The sequence below is a fragment of the Pan troglodytes genome, chromosome 3 (assembly GCF_028858775.2).
Source record: "Pan troglodytes isolate AG18354 chromosome 3, NHGRI_mPanTro3-v2.0_pri, whole genome shotgun sequence".
NCBI classification, from domain to species: Eukaryota; Metazoa; Chordata; class Mammalia; order Primates; family Hominidae; genus Pan; species Pan troglodytes.
In genome coordinates, this window is record NC_072401.2 from 18110242 (window position 1) to 18133879 (window position 23638).

Here is a 23638-nt window from a genome sequence, read left to right on the forward strand (position 1 = left end):
AATGTAGCAAGTATTCTTCAGGTGTTAGTGATTTCTGTTGTTCGGGAAGAGGAGGGTTATGGAGGAAGAGTATGGGATTTAGGTGGGTTAAGTGATTTGCCCAAAGTCAAGAGGTTAGTCTTTAACCTTTGGCAGAAGCAGGATTTGAAGTGAGGTTTCACACCCCTCTTCCCTGGTCAGTGTGTTGATAACAGCCCACCCACCTGTGGTTCCAGGGTGTTCTTAAGAAGCCAAGATTGTCTTGGGTGTGGTAGCTCTTTGAAAGGTAGAAAGTTCCACCAAGAAGGCCTTTTTTCTTGAATACTGCTTAGCTTCCTTGTCAGGCTCCAAGATGCAGATTGCCTGTGGGCTGTCTCTCTCCACAGATAAACCTACTCACATCTTCAGGACAGCCTTTTTTTTTTTTTTTGAGACAGGAGTCTTGCTCTGTTGCCCAGGCTGTAGTGCAGTGGCACAACGGGGTCCCACAGGCAAGTGCTGGGGAAAGGCCCACCCAGCCATCAGGTAGCCTGTGTGTTCTACAAACAGCAGCTGGCAGCACTGTCTCCTGCCGGACATTCCTGCCACCCGACATCAAAGCTGGTGGGTGACCTTTTCAGCCATTTGACATTCCTCCCAGAAGAACCTCTGCCTCCCAGAGGTTTAAGCAGTTCTCCTGCCTCAGCCTTCCAAGTAGCTGGGCTATTTTTTTTTTTTTTTTTTTTTGAGATGGAGTCTTGCTCTGTCGCCCGGTTAGAGTGCAGTGGTGCGATCTCGGCTCACTGCAACCTCTGCCTCCCGGGTTCAAGTAATTTTCCTACGTCAGCCTCCCGAGTAGCTGTCAGGTGCACACCACTACACCCAGATAATTTTGTATTTTTAGTAGAGACGAGGTTTCACATGTTGGTCAGGATGGTCTCAATCTGACCTCGTGATCCGCCTGCCTCTGCCTCCCAAAGGGCTGGGATTACAGGCATGAGCCACCGCGCCCAGCCTTACTTTTTGTATTTTTAATGGAGATGGGGTTTTGCCATGTTGGCCAGGCTGGTCTTGAACTCCTGACCTCAAGTGATCTGTCCGCCTCAGCCTCCCAAAGTACTGGGATTACAGGCATGAGCCACCGTGCCCAGCCCATCTTCATCTTCTTTACTTGAACTTAATTCTTTTTCATGCATCTTCCCTTCTTTCCTCTTTTCTCCTCCACCCAAATGTCTTAACTGTTAACATTCCCAGGTGTTTGGTCCTGGGCCTCTGGAGGTTGTGAAGGAGCACTGCTCAGTCCTCCCTTCAAGAAAGCAGCTTCAGGGAGTTCAATTACAAAAGCTCCTGGCGTTGGGGACCTGCCGCCATGTTCCTGCCCAGGGCATGCTGGTCCTGGCTGTCACCAAGCACAGTGGAGGTCAGGTGCTAGGCCATTTCTGCCCGACACAGGCCTCCTCTAATGAGCAGTCTGAGGCCAGGCACAGGAAGCTGAGGCAGGAGAATCGCTTGAACCCAGGAGGTGGACGTTGCAGTGAGCCGAGATCGAGCCACTGTACTCCAGCTTGGGTGACAGAGTAAGACTTCGTCTCAAAAAAAAATAAAAATAAAAAAATACTGAGCAGTCTGCTTGGGCGCATCCATCAGCCTGGCCATGACATCTTTGGAGCTGTCCTGCCCTCTTTTGCCCCAGTGTTCTTTGGCCCACCTGTCAGACCTACATCATAGGCTCTTCCTGTCTTCTGTTTCCTCTCCCCTTTCTCTAACATAGGTGTTTCTCCTGAGAAAGAAAAAAACCACCTGCCCCTGACATTCAGAAGCTGACAACACTGTTCGGTCATGCCATTCTCCTGTTGGACATAAACAGTCTCTGAATGCCAACCCCAAAGTTGCTCTCAGGCCATGATAAAATAAACCACTTAATAATTTTGTCTAAGCACATACAAAGAAAATTCAAGGTCAGTTTACCACTCACAAAATACCAAACATCCTTCTGGTTAAAACGAGTGACAGCTGCCATATATGTGTGTGTGTGTGTGTGTGTGTGTGTGTGTGTGTGTGTATATATGTGTGTATATATATGTGTATATATATGTATATGCGTATGTATGTGTATATATGTGTGTATATGTGTGTGTGTGTATATATATATGCAATTATACCTTTATCCCTACTCTAGTCCACCTTCCTATAAATAAGATGTATTGAGATGCTCAATCCTACAGTTGCCCCCATTCTGACAGCATCCAATCGAGTGAATCCTCACTTCCTTGAAATCACCCAACCAGGGCAAAATCCTAAAAGAGGTTCTTTGTGACACCCTCTGTCTGAGAAGTCCTATGGTTCTCTGTGATGAATAGACCCAACTTGTTCAAATACAGGCATTTCTGGTGGGCTTTGGCTGAAGGCATTCACACCCCCCAGTGAATATCTTGCACTTCTAATTGTGTCTCAGGGCGTGCCTGGTGGAGGACCTGACTGAGACAATTGTGACTGGATGTGGTCTGAGAGCAGGCAGTAGGATGAGGCTTGGGGACTGGCTCACTCACTGCCCAACTGGTAGCAAAACCCATCTGGAGCAGCGTGTGAGGTATGGACACTCACTCACACGAGGGGGTGGCCCAGTTGCTGAGGATTCCACCAGTGGTACCCTGGGAAAATATCCCTGTGGAGGGGAATGGGAGGAGTCAAACTGTGGAAGATAAGAGGAGTACTGCACACAAGGACAGTAGAGTGTCAGTTCCCTGCAGAGGGATAGTGAGGAACTGATGAGGTGACTGTGAGTGCCCGGGGCCTCTGTCGTTATCTTGGAGGATCACTTTGAGGTCAGGAGTTCATGACCAGCCTGGCCAACTTGGCGAAACCCTGTCTCTACTAAAAATACATTAATTAGCGTGGTGGCGGGTGCCTGTAGTCCCAGCTACTCGGGAGGCTGAGGCAGGAGAATCGCTTGAACCCAGGAGGCCGAGGTTGCAGTGAGCTGAGATGGCGCCACTGCACCCCAGCTTGGGTGACAGAGCAAAACTCCGTCTCAAAAATAAACACACAGTACTGCATCCTGGGGGTGGAGGTGAGGTGACGGTAAAGATCAGTGCTACCCTTGGAAATCTGACAGATACAGTAAGATGGTCCCTATCATAGTTCCATTTAATTTGCCAGCCTCATCTGCAGAATCCAGATGGATCCTGGAGAAAAATTAACCAAGTAGCCTCAATCACAAATGTTGGGTTGGATATTACATCAGTGTTAGAGCAGTTAAGGGCTCAGGTATGTGGTGTGCAGCCATTGACTGGGTGAATCCATTTTTACCTACCCCAATTACAAAACAGTTTGCTTTCATGTGGAACAGATAGTATTCCTTTCAGTTTTGCTGCAGGAACATGTTAACTCTTCCACCCCTGTCATAATACAGCCTGAAGAGATTTACCATCAAATACTGTTTTTTTCTCTCTCCTAACTTAATCCCGAATTGGATAATTTCTCTTCATCTCCACTGTCACCTGTACGCCATCACTGTCATCTCTAGACCGCTCTGCTGTTGAGAGATTGATGGAATCATTATGCAAACTAAAATAGAATGTTTTATCTATCAAATTGTATTTCTTTGTCAATAGTGTTAGGGCACAGCAGGTTCATTTACTGCTGGTAAGGGTGTAAATTGTTAGAAACTTTCTGAATGGCAGTTTGGTAATAACAAACAAAAAGCTTGTGTCCTTAAATGCCTTACTTCAATACCCGAGGCATATGGCCTCAAGAAAAAATTATGGAAGCATGCAAAGATTTTGTTAACAAAGATATAATCATTGCAGGGTAGAATTTAGAAATTTAAGACTGAAAGATCTTTTCAGTCACCTGCAGCAAGAAAGGAGTCAAAACCGATGTACGATCTCAACTAGTAAAATTTTCTCCTTGCCCAGGGATCATGCTGAGTTTAAGGACAGAAATGCAAAGTGCAGCCTGGGAAAGTGTTTCAACACACAAAAATAGAACCACCTGTATGTAGTCTTTTTGAAAGCACAAAATAAAGAGCAGTCCTACAGTGTTCACTGCTATGTCCTGAATGTTGATGTCCCTTCCAAAATTCATATGTTGGAACCTAATGTCAATGTAATAGTATTAAGAGGTGGGGCTTTTGGGAAGCAATGGAGTCATGAGGGCTTCACCCTCATGAGTAGGGTAAGTACCCTTACAAAAGAGGCTCAGGGAGGCGCTCTTGCCTCTTCCACCATGTAAGGACACGTAGCAGGCACCCATCTCTGAAGAATGGGCCCTCCCCAGACTCCAGATCTGCTGGTGCCTTGATCTTGGACTTAGCCTCTAGGACTGTGAGTGACATATTTCTATTGTTTATAAATTATCCAGTATAAGTAAGATATTTTGTTAGAGCAGCCTGAACGAACTAAGACACTCTAAGCGGGAAACTCACAAAAAATATTTGGTAATGAAAAACAATATGCTGTGTTAACGTATGGTGACAAGTGTTTGCATTTAAAAATGTATTGGAGCCTCGTTTTGATTAGGCAGTAAATTTACCTTAATACGTAAGTTTGACAGTTATAATATGTAATCAGCTTTTTTTTTTTTTGAAGATGGTGTGATTGAGGTTAATGTGAACTGAACTTTCTATTTCTAAGCTGTCTTCATCTAATGTTACCTTTCTGTGGAAAATCAATACAAGTCAACCATTTTTATTGCCCAGTTGTTCAAAGTTTTATTCAAAGAGCAAAGATTTGACAATGCATAGAATTAACATTGGTTTGTGGGCCACCTTCTGGGCCAGCACCAAAGACTGAAAAAATATTTTGCCCCCTAAAAGTTGTATTGAGTCTTGTCAAATCACATTGCTCTGTCAGAAGGTAAGACAAATCAGTGTGGACTGAGAGCAAGGTCAGCACCATGAACAGCCATTCCGGTTCCTTTAATCCACTGGGAATTCATGCAGTGAAGAAGCAACACACCATGAGGCAAATGGCTCAAACCCAAAGACCAGAGGTTCAGGAGATTTTTTTTTTTTTTTTTTTAATCTGTAGAGATGGGATCTCAGTATCTTGCCCAGGCTGGTCTCGAACTCTTGGGCTCATGCTGTCCTACCTCAGACTTCCTAGTAGCTGGGTTTTCTTTGGGCTAATTATTTTTTTGTAGAGATGGAGGTCTCGCTGTGTTGCCCAGGCTGGTCTCAAATTCCTGGCCTCAAGCTCTCCTCCCATCTCAGCCTCCCAAAGTGTTGGGATTACAGGCATGAGCCATGTGCCCAGTCTAGAAGATCTTTGACTTCAAAGAACAGATAATCTAGAGACCTTCACAAATGATCATGTTGGCACTATGGTCATTACACTGAGACCTATATAGGATTGGTTATTTACAGAAAAACCTTGTGGTACTTAATTCCAATTCATGTTAATTTATGTTATCTTGCTTAATCCTTGTAAAGCCTTTTTAGAGGTGGGTGTTATCCCATCTATAATCTGCTGCTTGTCTTAGACCAAGGAAGTGAAAGTATTCAGTCTAAGCATGCTACCATCCATTTCTGGTAGGTTTGGTTTGTTTTTAGGTGGCTTTCCTGTTTAACTGTTATTTGTCTTCCTATTGAGGTTAGATGTGCATTTTGGAATTGGATCATTTTACATAGAAACAGCTTTCCAGTGGAGTTGACTAGCATCCTAAGGACAAGTACAACCACTTTTAAAGTAGATCATGGAAATCACAAAGTCTGATATTCCACAAAATGGAGTATGATGTTATGGACACTAGAAATACAAGGTATGGGTCATTAGTAACGCTAATAACATTTTCCTATAGATGACTTTTAATAACACTGGTTTAATGTCAAGATATTTGTAATGAACTGTCACCATGGAACAATTTTTTTCTTTTTTTTTTTTTTTTTTTTTGGAGACAGGGTCTCCCTCTGTCACCCAGGCTGGTTGGAATGCAGGAGTTCGAACTTGGCTCACTGCAACCTCTGCCTCCCAGGTTCAAGTGATCCTCCCGCCTCAGTCCCCCAAGTACCTGGGACCACAGGCACACGCCACCATGCCTGGCTAATTTTTGTATATTTTGTAGAGATGGGGTTTCACCATATTGGCCAGGCTGGTCTCAAATTCCTGGACTCAAGCAATCCATCTGCCTCAGCCTCCCAAAGTGATGGGATTACAGGCGTGAGCTGCTGTGCCTGGCAGAACAGTATGAAGTGTTAACGCAAAAATTTGTTTTAGCTATCATATATTAATCATATTATAAGCATATTATTTGGTTGGTTGGTGTTAGTTCATTCCTTCAATCAGATGATTTAAAATAAATGTTTTTCAAGTATCCTCTGTGATGTATCCCAAAGGTTAGCTTAGAAAGAAAAGTACTTGGTGAACCATTCCTGGTGCGGAGATCCCTGTTTCTGCTGGGCTTCTTTGGCTTGGGCCGTTTCACCATCTAGGGTCCTAAAAACAAAAAAAGGTTTTTTATATGGTTTTGAAAACTATGCAAGAAGCAGCTTAATACCCACCATCTTTTCAGGGAAAGATAACTGCTTGTTTACTCTTCAAAAACACCCAAATGGGACTGGCCAACATTAGTAGTGGGAAACAAATTGTAAAGGGTGGGGCTGGGGAGGGAGTACCTAATCCTCATTTTGAAAACAGAAGGTTCACCATTGTTTGGTTCTCCATTGTTCCTTTGAGACTTAGTGGTTGTAGCTCTGATAATGCAGGATTAACCAAACCTACAGATCAAGAGACTTTGTTTTTATTTTTTGTGACAGAGTCTCCCTCTGTCACCCAGGCTGGAGTGCAGTGGCATGATCTCGGCTCACTGCAACCTCCAGCCTCCTGCGTTCAAGCGATCATTGTGCCTCAGCCTCCTGGGGAGCTGGAATTACAGGCGCATACCACCACACCCAGCTAATTTTTGTATTTTTTGTAGAGATGGGTTTCACCATGTTGCCCAGGCTGGTCTCGAACTCCTGACCTTAGGTGATCCACCCACCTCCCAAAGTGCTGGGATCACAGGCGTGACCCACCAAGCCCGGCCCGATTAAGAGACTTTAGAATTCCAAGGTGATACAGTAAATCTTGAGGAATAATGTTAGTAATAATACTGAAACTATATTGAAGATTTTTGTGCCAAGTCCTGTGCTAAGCACATCCTATGGATTAATTCCTTTAGTCTCATGTCAGTCTGATGAGATAGGTGCTGTATTATCTTAATTTTAAAGGCAAGATATATGGAGACCTGGAGAGGTCAAGTGACCTGTCCAAGGCCACAGAGCTAAGAATGAGGAAGACTGTAATTTGAATTCAGACCTCCAGGCCAGATGGAGTCTACCTTTTGTATAACCCATGCTGAAGTTTTCAGGTAAGTGATTCAGTGTCCCTTGTCTAATCATCCATGAAAAAAGGCCTTCTGGAATTTGGTACCAGGTGCCAGAAAGAAGCCTACTTCCCCTCTTATCTACAGGGAAATAGAATAAGGGCCCCTGTCCCCAATATCCCCCAAACCTTGTGGCAGTTTTTGCATCTGTAGACTGGTTGGGTTTGTAAGTCCGGCCACAGCTGGGGCTTGGGTCCAAGCTGGGTGATTTAGTTATTGGAGGGGCATTAATCCTGGAACTCAGATCGCCACTCAGAAAGTTCTTTGCATAGGAGGCGAGGTTCGGCACGCTGACCACGCGGCTGGGCACATCCTCCACCTTCTTTTTCTGTTTGTATTAATGGACAGGTTAGTGCAATGCAATGCAAAAAACAAAATAAAGCATTATTGTAAAAGCAAATAATGCTCACCCAATCAAAATTGTATCGGAGAAGAAGCAACAATTTCATTTATACACTTACATGCTATTTTTTAAAGCACTTTTCCCTCCAATCTTCATTTTGTATTATAAATAAATATGTATGTTCACAACCTCTTAACCAAAACTTCTGGAGATGGATGTGTTTTGCAACTCAATTTTGTTTAAGATTTTAGAAGGTCATGTAACACCCCCAGCAGGGGATGGGCCCACCCTAGCCTCAAATGCATTTACATTTCTGGAGTGAAACTTGTATTTTGTCACAATGAGGGTTACATAAAAACTACACATGAAATGACATTAGTTAAGTCACAAGTGTATTGTCCTGTGAACTATTTTTAAAAATACTATTTTTGTTTTTAAGATGTAGTCTTGCTCTGTCACCCAAGCTGGAGTACAGTGGTGCGATCTCAGCTCACTGCAACCTCCGCCTCCTGGGTTCAAGTGATTCTCCTACCTCGGCCTCCTGAGTAGCTGGGATTACAGGCATCTGCCACCAAACCCAGCTAATTTTTGTATTTTTAATAGAGTTGGAGTTTCACCATGGTGGCCAGGCTGGTCTTGAAATCCTGACCTCAAGTGATCCACCCACCTCGGCCTCCCAAAGTGCTGGGATTACAGGTGTGAGCCATTGCACCCAGCCAAAAATACTATTTTTAAAGAGCCTTTAGGATTTTGTGATAGTAGATAATTGAATGTGAATATGCTCATTGTGAAAAATTCCAAAAATATGTACAGAAATAGTTAAGAAGTGGAAGATTCTTACTCTTCTCCCTCCCATCACCTAGATAGAGCTATTCTTAATACTGACACACATTTATTCTAGAAAATTTGGAAAATACAAAATCCCATAAAAAATAAAAATCACATAATCCACCCAGCCATAGATATAAACACGTGGGTTTGTTTTTTTTTTCCAATGAATATTTTTCTGAGCGTACACCAGCCCTTAAATAACCTGTGGTTACCTTTAAGAAAAACGAAACCAATGGAATTGTATAATGCATTAAAACCATTAGAACCAATTTACCTTCATGGAAGGGGTCAAATATCCCGGGTGAGGATTGAAAGAGAAAGACCGATTCCGGTGGGGCATGGCACTGGGGAATGCTGCGTAGTGAAATCTTCTCTCTTCCTAGAAAACCAATACAACTGAGTCTAAATGAGCCTAACCACACAGCACTGGGTTTGACTTGAAGGAAGATGGCTGTGAGGGCAGAATAGAGAAGGAAAGTCCAGGGGAGGAAGGGGAAGTCAGTGGGAATCAAGCTGCCAGGCACTGAACCTTTTGAGGAAGCACCTTTGCTTTTTTTCTTTTATGTCCCCAGCCCCTCTTGTAAAGAAAAGGGCAAGCTGATGCCTTAGGAAATTGAAAATTCAACTGTTCTTAGCATGTGAAGGTAACCTAATGCAGAAAGTTAGTAATTAAGGCAAAGAAAGAAAACCCCCAGGTATGCAAAGGATTTTGCCGCCTTTCTTCCTCTGTCTTGTTTGACATTTGTGTTGCCTAACATATACAAACATAGGGAGAGTAATGAAATCCATCCCCACTTTACCTATAATAACTATATGGCCAATCTTGTTTATGTGTATCACTTTCCACTTTTTTCTCTCCTGTATTATTACTAAATTCCAGTTATTACATAATTTTTCTCTGTAAAAACATCAGTATGTATTTCTTAGAAATAAGGATTGCTTTAAAAAAAAAAAACCCACGATACCTTTGTTCACACGTAGCAAATGAGCAATAATTCCATATCAATGTCACCTAATTTTCAAAGCACAGGGAGATACAGAAGTGAGGCAGGTGAGCAGGAGCAGAAATGACCAGCAGGCCTTGGTTGGATACTGAATCAGAGGGAGCTGGGTTCTTTTCAAGGGGCTTAGGGAGTGGCTTTGCTAAGTAGAAAACAGGTGGTCATTTTTACAAAAAGAAGATCAACAATAAAAACACTAATTCTACTACAATTCAAACCTAAGCCATCATAGATTTTCTCAAATTCTGTTAAGTTAAAAAACCAATATTAACATGGGGCAAATGCTGTTGGACTTGGGAGTAAAGTGATTTTTTTGCCTCCTATTTTCCTGTATTAATTTTTTAGTGAGTATGTCTTCTTTAATAATAGAAAAGAAAGGATTTTTTTTTTCTTTGAGACAGTCTTGCTCTGTCGCCCAGACTGGAGTGCAGTGGCACTACGTTGGCTCACTGCAACCTCTGTCTCTCGGGTTCAAGTGATTCTCCTGCCTCAGCCTTCCTAGAAGCTGGAATTACAGATGCCCACAACCACACCCAGCTAATTTTTGTATTTTTAGTAGAGACAGGGTTTCAACATGTTGGCTAGGCTGGTCCCGAACTCCTGACCTCAAGTGATCCACCCGCCTCCGCCTCCCAAAGTGCTGGGATTACAGGCTTGAGCCACCGCGCCCGGCAAGAAAGGATTCTTTGTAAGATATTAGGGCACCTAGAGAAATGCTGGGTGCAAGTGAACGCCCCTCCCGGGGGAGCCCGCAGTGCCCGGCCAGGTGCGTGGGTGAGGCGCCCCCTGACAGCCTCACCGTGAGCTGCTTGATGATGTCCTCTCTCTCCTTCAGGCGGGTCTGCAGGCGGCCAATGAGCTGAAGGTCCTCGGGCCTGGACGCTCCCTTCCCTGGCTTCTCTCCGGAATCTTTCAGTCTGTTCAAAGCAGGCATGCAGTCAAGTCCCCCTTACAGCAATTACTCAACAAAGAGGGAGAACAAGTGCACACGATGGGAATGCCATCCTGTGTTCAGCCCGGCCAGGGAGGCCCAGATAGCAGCAGAGGCTTGCCCAGGGCCCCCTGGGGAGATGGCTTGCCGAACCCAGGATTCCAGCTCTGTCAGGTCCCCTGAGGTTGCAGGGCCAGGAAGCAAAGGTCCGTGTGTGCACATAGATGCTGCACTCAGCGGGGCTTCAAGAGCCAGGGATGCTGCTGGGAGAACAGCCCAGGGCAGGAAAATGCCCCATAGGTTCTCTTAATGCTCTGGCGCCATCTGCTGGCGGACATAGAGCGCGGCCGGTGGCCGGTACCTATGGCTTTTTTTTTTTTTTTTTTTTTTTTTTTGGAGACAGGAGTCTCCCTCTGTCGCCCAGGCTGCAGTGCAATGGCGCGGTCTCGGCTCTCTGCAACCTCCGCTTCCCTGGTTCAAGCGATTCTTGTGCCTCACAGCCTCCTGAGCAGCTGGGACTACAGGCGCGCGCCACCGTGCCAGGGAAATTTTTGTATTTTTAGAGGAGACGGGGTTTCACTATGTTGGCCAGGCTGGTCTGGAATTCCTGACCTCGTGAACCGCCCTCCTGGGCCTCCCAAAGTGCTGGGATTACAGGCGTGGGCCACCGCGCCCGGCCCCCACTGCTTTTTCAGCGTGAAGCCAGAGAAGAGTAACTGGGTGGTGAGGAGAGGAGGGCTGGGGCTGCAGATAATCTACTGACTGGAGTTGATAAGAGCCCAGCGCTTTGGGTGAGATGACCCGGCTCTAATACTGGCTCTTCTTTTTTCTAGATATGTGACCTTGGGCATCATTTCACCTGTGTGTGGGCCCCAGTTCCCTCTCCTTTAAAATGGGCATGAAACTGGGTGGTTGTGAGAATTCAATGTGATAATGGGAGCCTGGCATATAGTAAGTGCCCCTTAGACTGTAGCTGGTAAAACCTTTCCTGCTGGCTTTTGGATGATTTGCTTTGTATTGGAGACAGTGGAGAAGTTTTTAAGAGCTCAGGCTAGAGGTCAGACAGGTGACATTTAAACTGAATTAATGCTGCCTGACCTTGGGCAAGTGGCTTCACCTGTTTGGACCTGGCTTGCTGCCATCACATCCTAAATAGTCTCGCTAGTCACCCCCTCCCCCTGTTTCTTCTCAGCAGTCAGAAGTGACCCTGTGAAAAGGCAAGTCAGGCCATGTCACTCCTGCCCAGTGCCTTGTGATGGCTTCCCAGGGCACTCTGAACACATCCAAACTCCTTCCCATCAGGGCAGGGGTCCCTTCACCCAGCTCCTCTCCTCCCACTCACCCTCCCTCTCACTCTGATGCCTCAGGAGTGCCCTCACCTCCTTGTACTTAAACATCACCTCCTCACAGAGGCCTTCTTTTGCCCACCCTTGCCACTCCCAATCCTGTCTTCCAGCACTTTCATCGCCCGGTATGATGATAACTGTTTTTTTTTTTTTTTCTTTTTTTTTTTGAGACAGGGTCTATTTTTTGTTTTGTTTTGTTTTGAGACAGAGTTTCTCTCTCTGTAGCCCAGGCTGGAGTGCAGGGGTGCAATCACAGATCACTGCAACCTCAACCTCCTGAGCTCAGACTATCCTCCCGCCTCAGCCTTCCAAGTAGCTGGGACTATAGGCACACACCACCATGCCCAGCAATTTTTTTTTTTTTTTTTTTTTTTTGTATTTTTTGTAGAGACGGAGTTTCACAGTGTTGCCCAGGCTGGTCTCGAACTCCTGGGCTCAAGCAGTCCACCCTGGGCTCAAGTCTCAGCCATGCAAAGTGCTAGGATTACAGGCATGAGCCACCAAGCACAGCCTGTTTGCTTATTTCTTATCCGAATTCTCAGCATAATTTGTGAGCCTATGAGAGCATTGTCTTTGTTTTGTTCCCTGCTATAACTCCAGAGCCTAAAGCAGTGCTGGGCATACAATGGGTCCTTAACAATTATTTGTTGAATGAATAAATGCAATATGTATGCATGAGGGACCAGTGGGAATAACAATTCTAATTGAGCAGCCTTCATCCTTCTGATTTCTTCGAAGTGTGAGGGTTAAACCAATGCTCATCCTTACAGATTCCCACTGCCCTGCAGAAAAGGGGAACATAGCCTCATAAAATGAAGGGAGACTGATGAGCCCCTGGCTAGTTCCCCCCACCGCACCCCGCCTCCTGCCCTGAACTTGCTCTGTTGCTGAAGCTGGAGTGCAGGGGCCTGATCTCCGTTTACTGAAAGCTCTGCCTCCTGGGCTCAAGTGATCCTCCTGCCTCAGCCTCCAGAGTAGCTGGGATTACAGGCGTGTGCCACCACACCTGTAATTTTGTATTTTCAGTAGAGATGGGGTTTCGCCATGTTGGCCAGGCTGGTCTCCAACTCCTGAGCTCAAGTGATCCACCTGCCTCAGCCTCCCAAAGTGCTGGATTCCAGGCATGAGCCACCGTGCCTGGCCAGAACCCAGGACTTTCAATTTGAAAACCAGGAAATCCCAGGGTCATTGGGGTGAGTTGGCCACCCTACTGAATGGTACATTTGCAAGACCCTCCCTGTGGCCCGAGGCCTCACTTACTCAGCTTCCAGGGCAGCCAGCCGGGCCTGGAGGTGGGCCTGGGCACTACTGAAATCTGCCACCATGGCCTGCATCTCCTTCCGGTGTTCCTGGCGCAGTGTCTCCACCTCCCTGGCCCGCTGGGCTTGCTGAGTCTCCTCCAGGAACCTGTGGTGGATGAAAGCACAGCCAGGCTTGCCCAGCTCCAGGGACGGCATCCCTTGGGCTCTGGGGTTTATTTCCCTCATCGCTGCCCAGTTTGGGAGATCTGGGTGGGGAGAAATTGTGATCTAAGGACACCTGTGGGAAGAAGAGCTGAAGTCTCTTGAGTTGTGGGGTCCAGGACAAACCCCCACTATGGGACCGCTTCTCAGCACCCTCCAATCTCAGAAGGAGAAACCTGAGCATGGGGACAGACTTCAGATGGACGTGATGGAGAGCAGCCCTGCAGGGAAGCCCCAGAAAACACACTCTTCACTTGGGGCAGTTGGGGAGGCAGGAGGCTGAGATTCTCTGTCAGTATGGCCTGAACGCTGGGACTCTTGAGACCTGGGAGACCAGGTCTTCCCTAACAACTACACTGCAGTGGAAAGGCTCCCTGAACTTTTTTTTTTTTGAGACGGAGTCTTGCTCTTGTTGCTCAGGGTGGAGTGCAATGGCACGATCTCGGCTCACTGCAACCTTCGCCTCCCGGGTTCCAGCAGTTCTCCTGCCTCAGCCTCCCAAGTGGCTGGGATTACAGGCGCCCACCACCAGGCCCAGCCAATTTTTTGTATTTTTAGTAAAGACGGGGGGTTTCACCATGTTGGCCAGGCTAGTCTCGAACTCCTGACCTCGGGTGATCCATGCGCTTCAGCCTCCCAAAGTGCTGGGATTACACGCGTGAGCCACCACGCCTGGCCACTCCCTGAATCTTTATCCCTCACCTTTATCAAAAGAAGTGGTTATGAAAATTAAATTGGGCTGGGTACGGTGGCTCACGCCTGTAATCCCAGCACTTTGGGAGGCCGAGGCGGGAGGATCACGAGGACAGGAGTTCGAGACCAGCCTGACCAACATGGTGAAACCCCGTCTCTACTAAAAATACAAAAAAAAAAAAAAAAAAAAAATTAGCTGGGCATGGTGGTGTCCGCCTGTAATCCCAGCTACTCAGGAGGCTGAGGCAGAAGAATCACTTGAACCTGGGAGGTGGAGGTTGCAGTGAGCCGAGATCGCACCATTGCACTCCAGTCTGGGCAAAAGAGCGAGACTGTCTCAAAAAAAAAAAAAAGAAAAGAAAAGAAAAAATTAAATGAACAAGCACAGTCAAGGCTCAAACCAATTTTGGGCCAACACAACAGAGTTCAATGTACACAGCTGACAAATATTAAGAAAAAAGGAATCCTCCAGACATTAAAATGACAAAAAGAAAATTATGAGAAATTTTATGATTGGCATTAGGACATTCAAAAACTTAGATGAAATAGACGAATTCTTTGAAAGATACAAACTGCTAAAGCTCACTTAAGAAATAGATAATATGAAATATCCTATGTCTTTAAAGAAATTGAATTTGTATTAAAAGCTTTCCAACAAGAGGAAGAAAGGCTCTGAGTTCAGGATTGATGATAGGTTTTTCACTTCTACAATTAACCAAGCGTTTCATTCATGCTAGGGACATGCCAAGCCTCCTGCACACATTCCATTGCACTCTACAACAGCCCTGACAGGCCAGGGTTTTTTTTTTTGTTTTGTTTGTTTTGTTTTTTGAGACAGATTGTGGCTCTGCCGCCCAGGCTGAAGTGCAGTGGCCCGATCTCAACTCAGTGCAACCTCCACCTCCCAGGCTCAAGCAATCCCCCCTCCCCAACCTCCCAAGTAGCCGGGATTGCAGGCATGCACCATCACGCTTGGCCAATTTTTCTATTTTTAGTAGAGACGGGGTTTCACTATGTTGCCCAGGCTGGTCTTGAACTCCTGACCTCAAGTGATGTGCCTGCCTCAGCCTCCCAAAGTACTGGTATTATAGGCGTGAGCTACCACGCCAGCCGAGTCTGGAGTCTTACCCCATTTTACAGAGGACTCAGTCTGGGAGAGGTCAGCTAACTCACCCAACCTCACACAGCTAATTAAGAGCGCACAGCTAGTTAAGAAGACACGGCATGGTCTGAACTATTCCACTACACCGTCTCCGTAAGGTTGGATTTGATGACACTTTTGGTCCAATTCTCAGTCTCATAAATGCCCTGATTTGCAGGGAAACAAACAGGACTCCCTCTTTTTTTTTTTTTTTTTTTTTTTTTTTTTGAGACGGAGTCTTGCATTGTCACCCAGGCTGGAGTGCAATGGCGCGATCTCGGCTCACTGCAACCTGGTGCTCCCGAGTTCACGCGATTTTCCTGCCTCAGCCTCCCGAATAAGGATTACAGGCACACACCACCACGCCCGGCCTTTTTTTTTTTTTTTTTTTGTATTTTTAGTGGAGACAGGGTTTCATCATTTTGTCCAGGCTGGTCTCGAATTCCTGACCTCGTGATGCGCCCGCCTCTGCCAACCAAAGTGCTGGGATTACAGGCGTGAGCCACCGCGCCCAGCCAGACTCCCTCTTTTATTTCAAGGCACTTGCTCTGCGGTTTTGAGATCTAGAATTTCTGGAGCTCGGGACTTTTCATGGGTCAGAGGAGTAACATCTGTGAAATGCTGGCGCATTAAGTGTCTAGTGTCTTGTGGGGCAGGATGCCGAGGCAGTGACCCATGTCAGGTCTCAGGCTCAGCCAGCCGCAGTAGGGGGAGGGGGGGTGGCGGGGGAGTGGGGGGGAAGGGGGTGAGGGTGGCGCGGTAGCGGGGCGCGCCGGGTCACCCACCTGCGCTGGTCGCGGAGCTTCTGCGCCTCCTGCTGATGCTGCTCCACCTCCGCGCGCAGCCGCCGCACCGCGTCCTGGAGCTGCGCGTTCTCCTCCCAGAGCCCGCATCCCTCGCCGGAACCCTGCCCAGCAGCGCCCGGTGGGGAGCCGGCCTGGCCCGGGCCGCCCCGCTCCTGAGGAAGGCAACCAGGAGAGGTGTTTTCAGGAGGCGCAGGGGCGGACAAGGCAGAAAGGGCCAGAGATGTGCTGCGGCAAGATGGAGACCCACTGGCACCCCGCCCAGGCTGGAGCCTGTGGCAGGCTCCTGAGTCCCCTGCAGGGACTCCCATCTAGTCTCTTAAAAATTTCCTCCTTTGGGAGTTGGCCAAATCTGGCCCTTAGAGTTTAATAAAACTGCTGAGCCAAGAATGGGGCTTGCATCCAAATGAACACCAACCACACTCCACACTCCACCTGCCAGTGCCCTCCATGCCTGCCTCAGTGAAGTCTTCCCTCCGTGAAGTTAAGTGTTCAGTGAAGTGACACTGCCTCAGTGAAGTCTTCCCTACCTCTCAGGGGGAACTGATAAGCTTTCTCTAATACCACCAAATCTTGCTAACTCTGGCTCTGTAAGGGGTGACACTGAAGAGAATATGTGTCCATGCTGGTTTCCTTGGCTAGATTGGGAGCTATTCCTCTCCATCTTTCCAACCCTGTAGCACCTAGCCTGGTGTATTCTATAGGTGCCACGTGAATGCTTGCTAAACAGAATTGTGCTAGAATGTCTGTAGTTCAGGTAGAAACACAAAGATTGCTGTCCAACAGCAAATGGAGTCAGATTTAATCTGTGATTAGTGAATGTTCCAGTTTTCAAATTCACTCAAACATGCCCAACCACTTGTGCATGTATTAGTTCACTGCACACAGTAATTGCACAGCTGTGCACGGGGAGAATCTGTGGCCCAGGCCCCATGTCTCTGCCTTCCTGCTCTGGGGTTGGCATGATGTGGGATGCCCGTGGGCACCCACTTGGCACTCTCACATGCATAGCCTGGAAGAGCAAGAGCAGGGGGGTTACTGCTCTGTGGGGACAATCCTTGACCAATGGAGGACAGAAACAGATGGAAAAATGCATTCCCCTCTTGGGTCTCTGGGTGGGAGAGATATGAGAATTAGATCCCAGTAGGACAGACTCCACTTAGCTCAGCAGTGGCCAGCTTGGGCCTGCAGCCTGGCATTGTGTCCCCTCCCCTTTCCTTTTTGACTCCTGCTGCCTGGGCTGTTCCTCTTTGCCGACACCCCTGCATCTCCTCTCTGTGTGGGGTATCACCTGAGACCACACTTTCCTTCTAGAGGGTTCAGGGTTTCCCTCCTACGGGGCAAAGGTGAGGGCTGGTGCATGGCTGGCCACGTATCGGCTCATGTACTCAGTGCTCCTTGGCTTCTATCCAGAGCCCTCAGGTGAACACTGACTCCCTCCATGGCCCAGTCCCCAGCTGTCTCCATCCCACATTTCCTGTCCCCTCCCATTGGTACCAGTGGCTCCCACCCATCTAAACACTTAATGGAACACGTTCTGTCTTCCCTCTGCTAGACCTAACCACTGGGCTAACCTGTGATTCATCATTTGTTAATATTTTTCACATAAACACAGAAATCGCCTTCCTATGCTCAGCAACAGCTAAATCTGGCACACATGATTCCCATGTCCCCCGGTCCTTCAGCAGGACTGGCCACCAATGAATCCTCACCACCCACAGGCACTGGTGGAGACCCTGCTGAGGGCTGGGAGTGGGGGTGGGGAGGCGATGAGGCAGACAGACGGGTTATCCTCAAAAGACTCCTGATCCAGTCTAGGCAACAAGGACATCTATGAAATGGCATGTCCCCAACAGGACCGGGCGGTAGATCCTAGAGCCAGCTGAGCTGTCTTGACAGCAAGTGCTCCAGGATCTCAGAGCCAGAGGGGGCCACTGTGTGCCAGGGAAGGCCCCCAGCATGAGATATGCTGGGCAGCATCTCAGGCAGGAGGAGTGGCACAGGCGAAGGCCAAAGGGAGGGTGCAGATGCCGGGTTTATGAGCCGCAGGGAATATGGCAGGACATACAGGTCATAGTCAGTGGTGGAAGCTTTTCAATGCCAAGTTGAAGCATTTGGAGCTATCTCCAGTGGGAACCACCAAAGGCTTTATGAAAAGTGATGCTGGTCATCCTAATACCAAAGCCTGGCAGAGACACAACAAAAAAAGAGAATTTTAGACCAATATCCCTGATGCACATCGATATAAAAATCCTCAATAAAATACTGGCAAACCAAATCCAGCAGCACATCAAAAAGCTTATCCACCATGATCAAGTGGGCTTCATCCCTGGGATGCAAGGCTGGTTCAATATACGCAAATCAATAAACATAATCCAGCATATAAACAGAACCAAAGACAAAAACCACGTGATTATCTCAATAGATGCAGAAAAGGCCTTTGACAAAATTCAACAGCCCTTCATGCTAAAAACTCTCAATAAATTAGGTATTGATGAGATGTATCTCAAAATAATAAGAGCTACTTATGACAAACCCACAGCCAATATCATATACTGAATGGGCAAAAACTGGAAGCATTCCCTTTGAAAACTGGGACAAGACAGGGATGCCCTCTCTCACCACTCCTATTCAACATAGTGTTGGAAGTTCTGGCCACGGTAATCAGGCAGGAGAAAGAAAGCCTATTCAATTAGGAAAAGAGGAAGTCAAATTGTCCCTGTTTGCAGATGACATGATTGTATATCTAGAAAACCCCATTGTCTCAGCCCAAAACCTCCTTAAGCTGATAAGCAACTTCAGCAAAGTCTCAGGATACAAAATCAATGTGCAAAACTCACAAGCATACTTATACACCAATAACAGACAAACAGAGAGCCAAATCATGAGTGAACTCCCATTCACAATTGCTTCAAAGAGAATAAAATACCTAGGAATTCAACTTACAAGAGATGTTTAGGACCTCTTCAAGAACTACAAACCACTGCTCAACAAAATAAAAGAGGATACAAACAAATGGAAGAACATTCCATGCTCATGGATAGGAAGAATCAATATTGTGAAAATGGCTATACTGCCCAAGGTAATTTATAGATTCAATGCCATCCCCATCAAGCTACCAATGACTTTCTTCACAGAATTGGAAAAAACTAAAGTTCATATGGATCCAAAAAAGAGCCCGCATTGCCAAGTCAATCCTAAGCCAAAAGAACAAAGCTGGAGGCATCATGCTACCTGACTTCAAACTATACTACAAGGCCACAGTAACCAAAACAGCATGGTACTGGTACCAAAACAGAGATATAGACCAATGGAACAGAACAGAACCCTCAGAAATAATACCACATATCTACAACTATCTGATCTTTGACAAACCTGACAAAAACAAGAAATGGGGAAAGGATTCCCTATTTAACAAATGGTGCTGGGAAAACTGGCTAGCCATATATAGAAAGATGAAACTGGATCCCTTCCTTACACCTTATACAAAAATTAATTCAAGATGGATTAAAGACTTAAATGTTAGACCTAAAACCATAAAAACCCTAGAAGAAAACCTAGGCATTACCATTCAGGACATAGGCATGGGCAAGGACTTCATGTCTAAAACACCAAAAGCAATGGCAACAAAAGCCAAAATTGACAAGTGGGATCTAATTAAACTAAAGAGCTTCTGCACAGCAAAAGAAACTACCATCAGAGTGAACAGGCAACCTACAGAATGGGAGAAAATTTTTGCAATCTACTCATCTGACAAAGGGCTAATATCCAGAATCTACAAAGAACTCAAACAAATTTACAAGAAAAAAACAACCCCATCAACAAGTGGGTGAAGGATATGAACAGACACTTCTCAAAAGAAGACATTTATGCAGCCAACAGACACATGAAAAAAATGCTCATCATCACTGGCCATCAGAGAAATGCAAATCAAAACCACAATGAGATACCATCTCACACCAGTTAGAATGGCAATCATTAAAAAGTCAGGAAACAACAGGTGCTGGAGAGGATGTGGAGAAATAGGAACACTTTTACACTGTTGGTGGGACTGTAAACTGGTTCAACCATTGTGGAAGACAGTGTGGTGATTCCTCAAGGATCTAGAACTAGAAATACCATTTGACCCAGCCATCCCATTACTGGGTATATACCCAAAGGATTATAAATCATGCTGCTATAAAGACACATGCACATGTATGTTTACTGCAACACTATTCACAATAGCAAAGACCTGGAACCAACCCAAATGTCCAGCAATGATAGACTGGATTAAGAAAATCTGGCACATATACACCATGGAATACTATGCAGCCATAAAAAAGAATGAGTTCATGTCCTTTGTAGGGACATGGATGAAGGTAGAAACCATCATTCTCAGCAAAATATCACAAGGACAAAAAACCAAACACCACATGTTCTCACTCATAGGTGGGAATTGAACAATGAGAACACTTGGACACAGGAAGGGGGACATCACACACCGGGGACTGTTGTGGGGTGGGGGTAGTGGGGAGGGATAGCATTAGGAGATATACCTAATGTAAATGATGAGTTAATGGGTGCAGCACACCAACATGGCACATGTACACATATGTAACAAACCTGCACGTTGTGCACATGTACCCTAGAACTTAAAATATAATAATAAAAAAGAAAAGAAAAGAAAGTGATGCTGGGCTTTGGGAGAATAGCTGAAGCTGTACGTTATGGACTGGAGGGACAGAGGGCTGGGCTATTAGGAGGTGACTGCCACCCAGCTAGACCAGGAATGATGGATGTGCAGGGAAGGGGCTGATGGGCAAAGTCTGAGCAGGAAGAGGAAAGAGAGTTGGCACTGAGCCTGGGTGACAACAAAGCTGCTCCACTTAGAGGAACAGCAAGGTCTAGATGGAGCCTATCTGGTAAAATGTTCTGAGAAATTCAAAATGTTCTGCAGATCCAGAGGAGTAGCCCAGACCAGCTGCATCGAGGGCCTATCTAGCACCAACACCCTGAGATACCATTGCGTCTGAATTATAAATAACATGCAGCACTTAAAACCTTTTTTTTTTTCTTTTCGAAGACAAGACCCTGCAGGCCCACCAAGTATCCCACAGGCCTGTGGGGAAGGGTCTTCCCCACTTCGGGCAGCGGGGAGGGGAATGACCAAGTACCCAGAGCCCATCCTTTTTTTTTTTTTTTTTTTTTTTGAGACAGGGTCTTGCTATGTTGCCCAGGCTAGAGTACTGTGGCACAATCATAGCTCACCACAGCCTGGAACTCCTGGGCTCAAGTGATCCTCCTGCCTCAGACTCCCTAGCCAGGATTACAGGCATATGCCACCACGCCCAGCTAATTTTCAATTTTTTTTTGTAGAGATATAGTCTTGCTATGTTGCCCTGGCTGGTCTTGAAATCCTGGCCTCAGGTGGTTCTCTGGCTTCGGCCTCCCAAAGTGCTAGATTCCAAGTGTGAGCCACTGCACTCAGCCTCAGAGCCCATCCTTTATGGGGCTTCTTACTGCGGCCCTGATGCTGCTCTGGGAGGGGTATGGCTGGTGCAAGGGCAGGGGCACTGACCTCTGTGGCGATTATGTGATCCTTGCTGTCTCCTGGACACTGGCTGCTGGCTTGCTGTCTGCCCAGAGCCCTCAGCTCGGCCTGCAGTGCCTCCAAGTCCTTCTGGTGCTCAGAACAGGCAGCTTGCTGCTCTGACAGCTCCTGTCTGAGCGACTCTGGAAAAGGGAGAGCAGTAGTGAGTTAGGCGTTGGGTCTAGGCTGAAGCCTGTGTCATGGGGACAACAGTCTCTGGGGCGGGGGTGGATGACGTGGGTGGCTGCTGAAGGCTTGTGGTGGGTTAGGTTCCCCAAACCTTTTCCAAGATAACAGTAACAACAGGGCCATGTGTGAAAACTGTTCTCATTTAAGTCCCACCACCATCTTTTCTGGTATGAATTATCCCCCCCGCCCCCCGCTTCATTTTAGGATGAGGGACCTGAGCATCAGAGAGGGTGAGCACAATGCCCAAAGCCACACAGCTATTAAATGGTGGAGTTGAGATGCAAAATTTCAAGTGGTTCTTCACTCTGAACCCCCTGCTTGCCCTCTACTGGTTGGTTAGGATGGGTGGCAGGTGTGGGCAGCATGGCCTGAGCCCAGGGCATTCTGTGACAACACTTGGCCTCAGCATCAAGTTAGGAGGCCAGGCAAAGAACAGGAAATTATCAAATGACCGAAAAGGCCTCTTCTGGGGGCGATGGTCTCAAGTTGGAAATTTTGAAATTTATGTCAACTCTTTTTTATTTTATTTTTTTTGAGATGGAGTCTCGGTTTGTTTCCCAGGCTGGAGTGCAGTGACACAATCTCGGCTCACTGCAGCCCCCACCTCCCAGGTTCAAGCGATTCTCCTGCTTTAGCCTCCGGAGTAGCTGGGACCAGGCAAGCACCACCACACCTGGCTAATTTTTGTATTTTTTTTAAGTAGAGATGGGGTTTCACCATTTTGGCCAGGCTGGTCTCGAACTCCTGATCTCAAGTGATCTGCCCACATTAGCCTCCCAAAGTGCTGGGATTATAGGCGTGAGCCACAGTACCCGGCCAATGTCCTCTTAAGACAAAATGTTCACAGGTTCTTCTTTCCACTGGTGTGGGGTCTTGGCTGGATCATGGAGGCAGGAGATGGCATGTCATCCCAGCAGGATAGGGACTAAAATGGAATCATCCAGGAGAAATGTGTACGTTCTCTTAAACTCAGGGGAGAGTAAGGCCAGAAACTCGAGCTTCCAACTCCAGCTTCCCCTCTGAGGATGGAGACTGATTTCTAGTACACTAGACACTTCCCGGCATGATTGAAACAATTATTTCAAAATGAATATTTTCTGATAGAGCAGATGCTATTTAGTGAGATATTCCTTTTAATAAAGATACTTTTTAAGTGCTTGTAAATTTGATACCTCACTTTTCTGTAATGAGCTTTTGAGACTCTGTATTTTAGTTATTGAAAATAACCTTTGAAACATTGTTCTGATCATTCCATAAGCACCTAGCACAGGTTTTAGTACAGAGCAAGTGCTCAACATGTATTTGTAAAATAAACAAATGATCTTTAGAGTGAAAATGGATGAGGTGATAAAAGTGTATTCGTTATAAAAGCTTTCCTATAAGCTTACTAACCTTCCCTCAAAGGTTAACTATATTAAGCACATGTAAAAGCATAGTGTATTTGGATGATATTAAGATGAAAAATTGGCCAGGCGTGGTGGCTCATGCCTGAAATCCCAGCACTTTGGGAGGCCGACGTGGGTGGATCACGAGGTCAGGAGATCGAGACCATACTGGCTAACATGGTGAAACCCCGTCTCTACTAAAAATACAAAAAATTAGCCAGGCGTGGTGGCAGGTGCCTGTAGTCCCAGCTACTCGGGAGGCTGAGGCAGGAGAATGGTGTGAACCTGGGTGGTGGGACTTGCAGTGAGCTGAGATCACGCCACTGCACTCCAGCTTGGGTGACAAAGCAAGACTCCATCTCAAAAAAAAAAAAAAAAAAAAAAAAAAATTTACTTCGTAATCTTTCCAGCAGAATTTTGATAAAGTGATTTCTATAGCTTATTTTCTTAAAAAAAATCCAAACACAACCCCATTTTTTGAAAACTGTTATCACAAGATATATGCAATAAAACTCTTTACCAAATCATAAATTATAGGGTATTCATTCTTTACCCTCCTCCTTCTCTCATACCTTCCCACCATTCATCTATCCATCTACCTATCCATCCTTCTATCCACC

At 46.3% G+C, this 23638-nt stretch overlaps 1 protein-coding gene across 2 annotated transcripts in view; it reads right to left on the reverse strand.

Annotated features, from left to right (window-relative positions):
• Window positions 1–2968: 2968 nt before the first annotated feature.
• Window positions 2969–23638, reverse strand: part of FAM184B (family with sequence similarity 184 member B) — a 153381-nt gene continuing 132711 nt past the window's right edge. The window contains exons 12-18 of one of the 2 annotated variants that reach the window (XM_016951395.4): window positions 21433–21587; window positions 15855–16027; window positions 13033–13179; window positions 10295–10412; window positions 8769–8873; window positions 7449–7648; window positions 2969–6392 (exon numbers count right to left, since the gene is read on the reverse strand). In XM_016951395.4, the coding sequence (XP_016806884.3) occupies window positions 6299–6392; window positions 7449–7648; window positions 8769–8873; window positions 10295–10412; window positions 13033–13179; window positions 15855–16027; window positions 21433–21587 (992 nt within the window). In that variant the 3' untranslated portion in view covers window positions 2969–6298. Of the gene's footprint in view, window positions 7649–8768; window positions 8874–10294; window positions 10413–13032; window positions 13180–15854; window positions 16028–21432; window positions 21588–23638 lie in introns of both variants that reach the window. The other variant, XM_024356047.3, reaches the window with a different exon arrangement.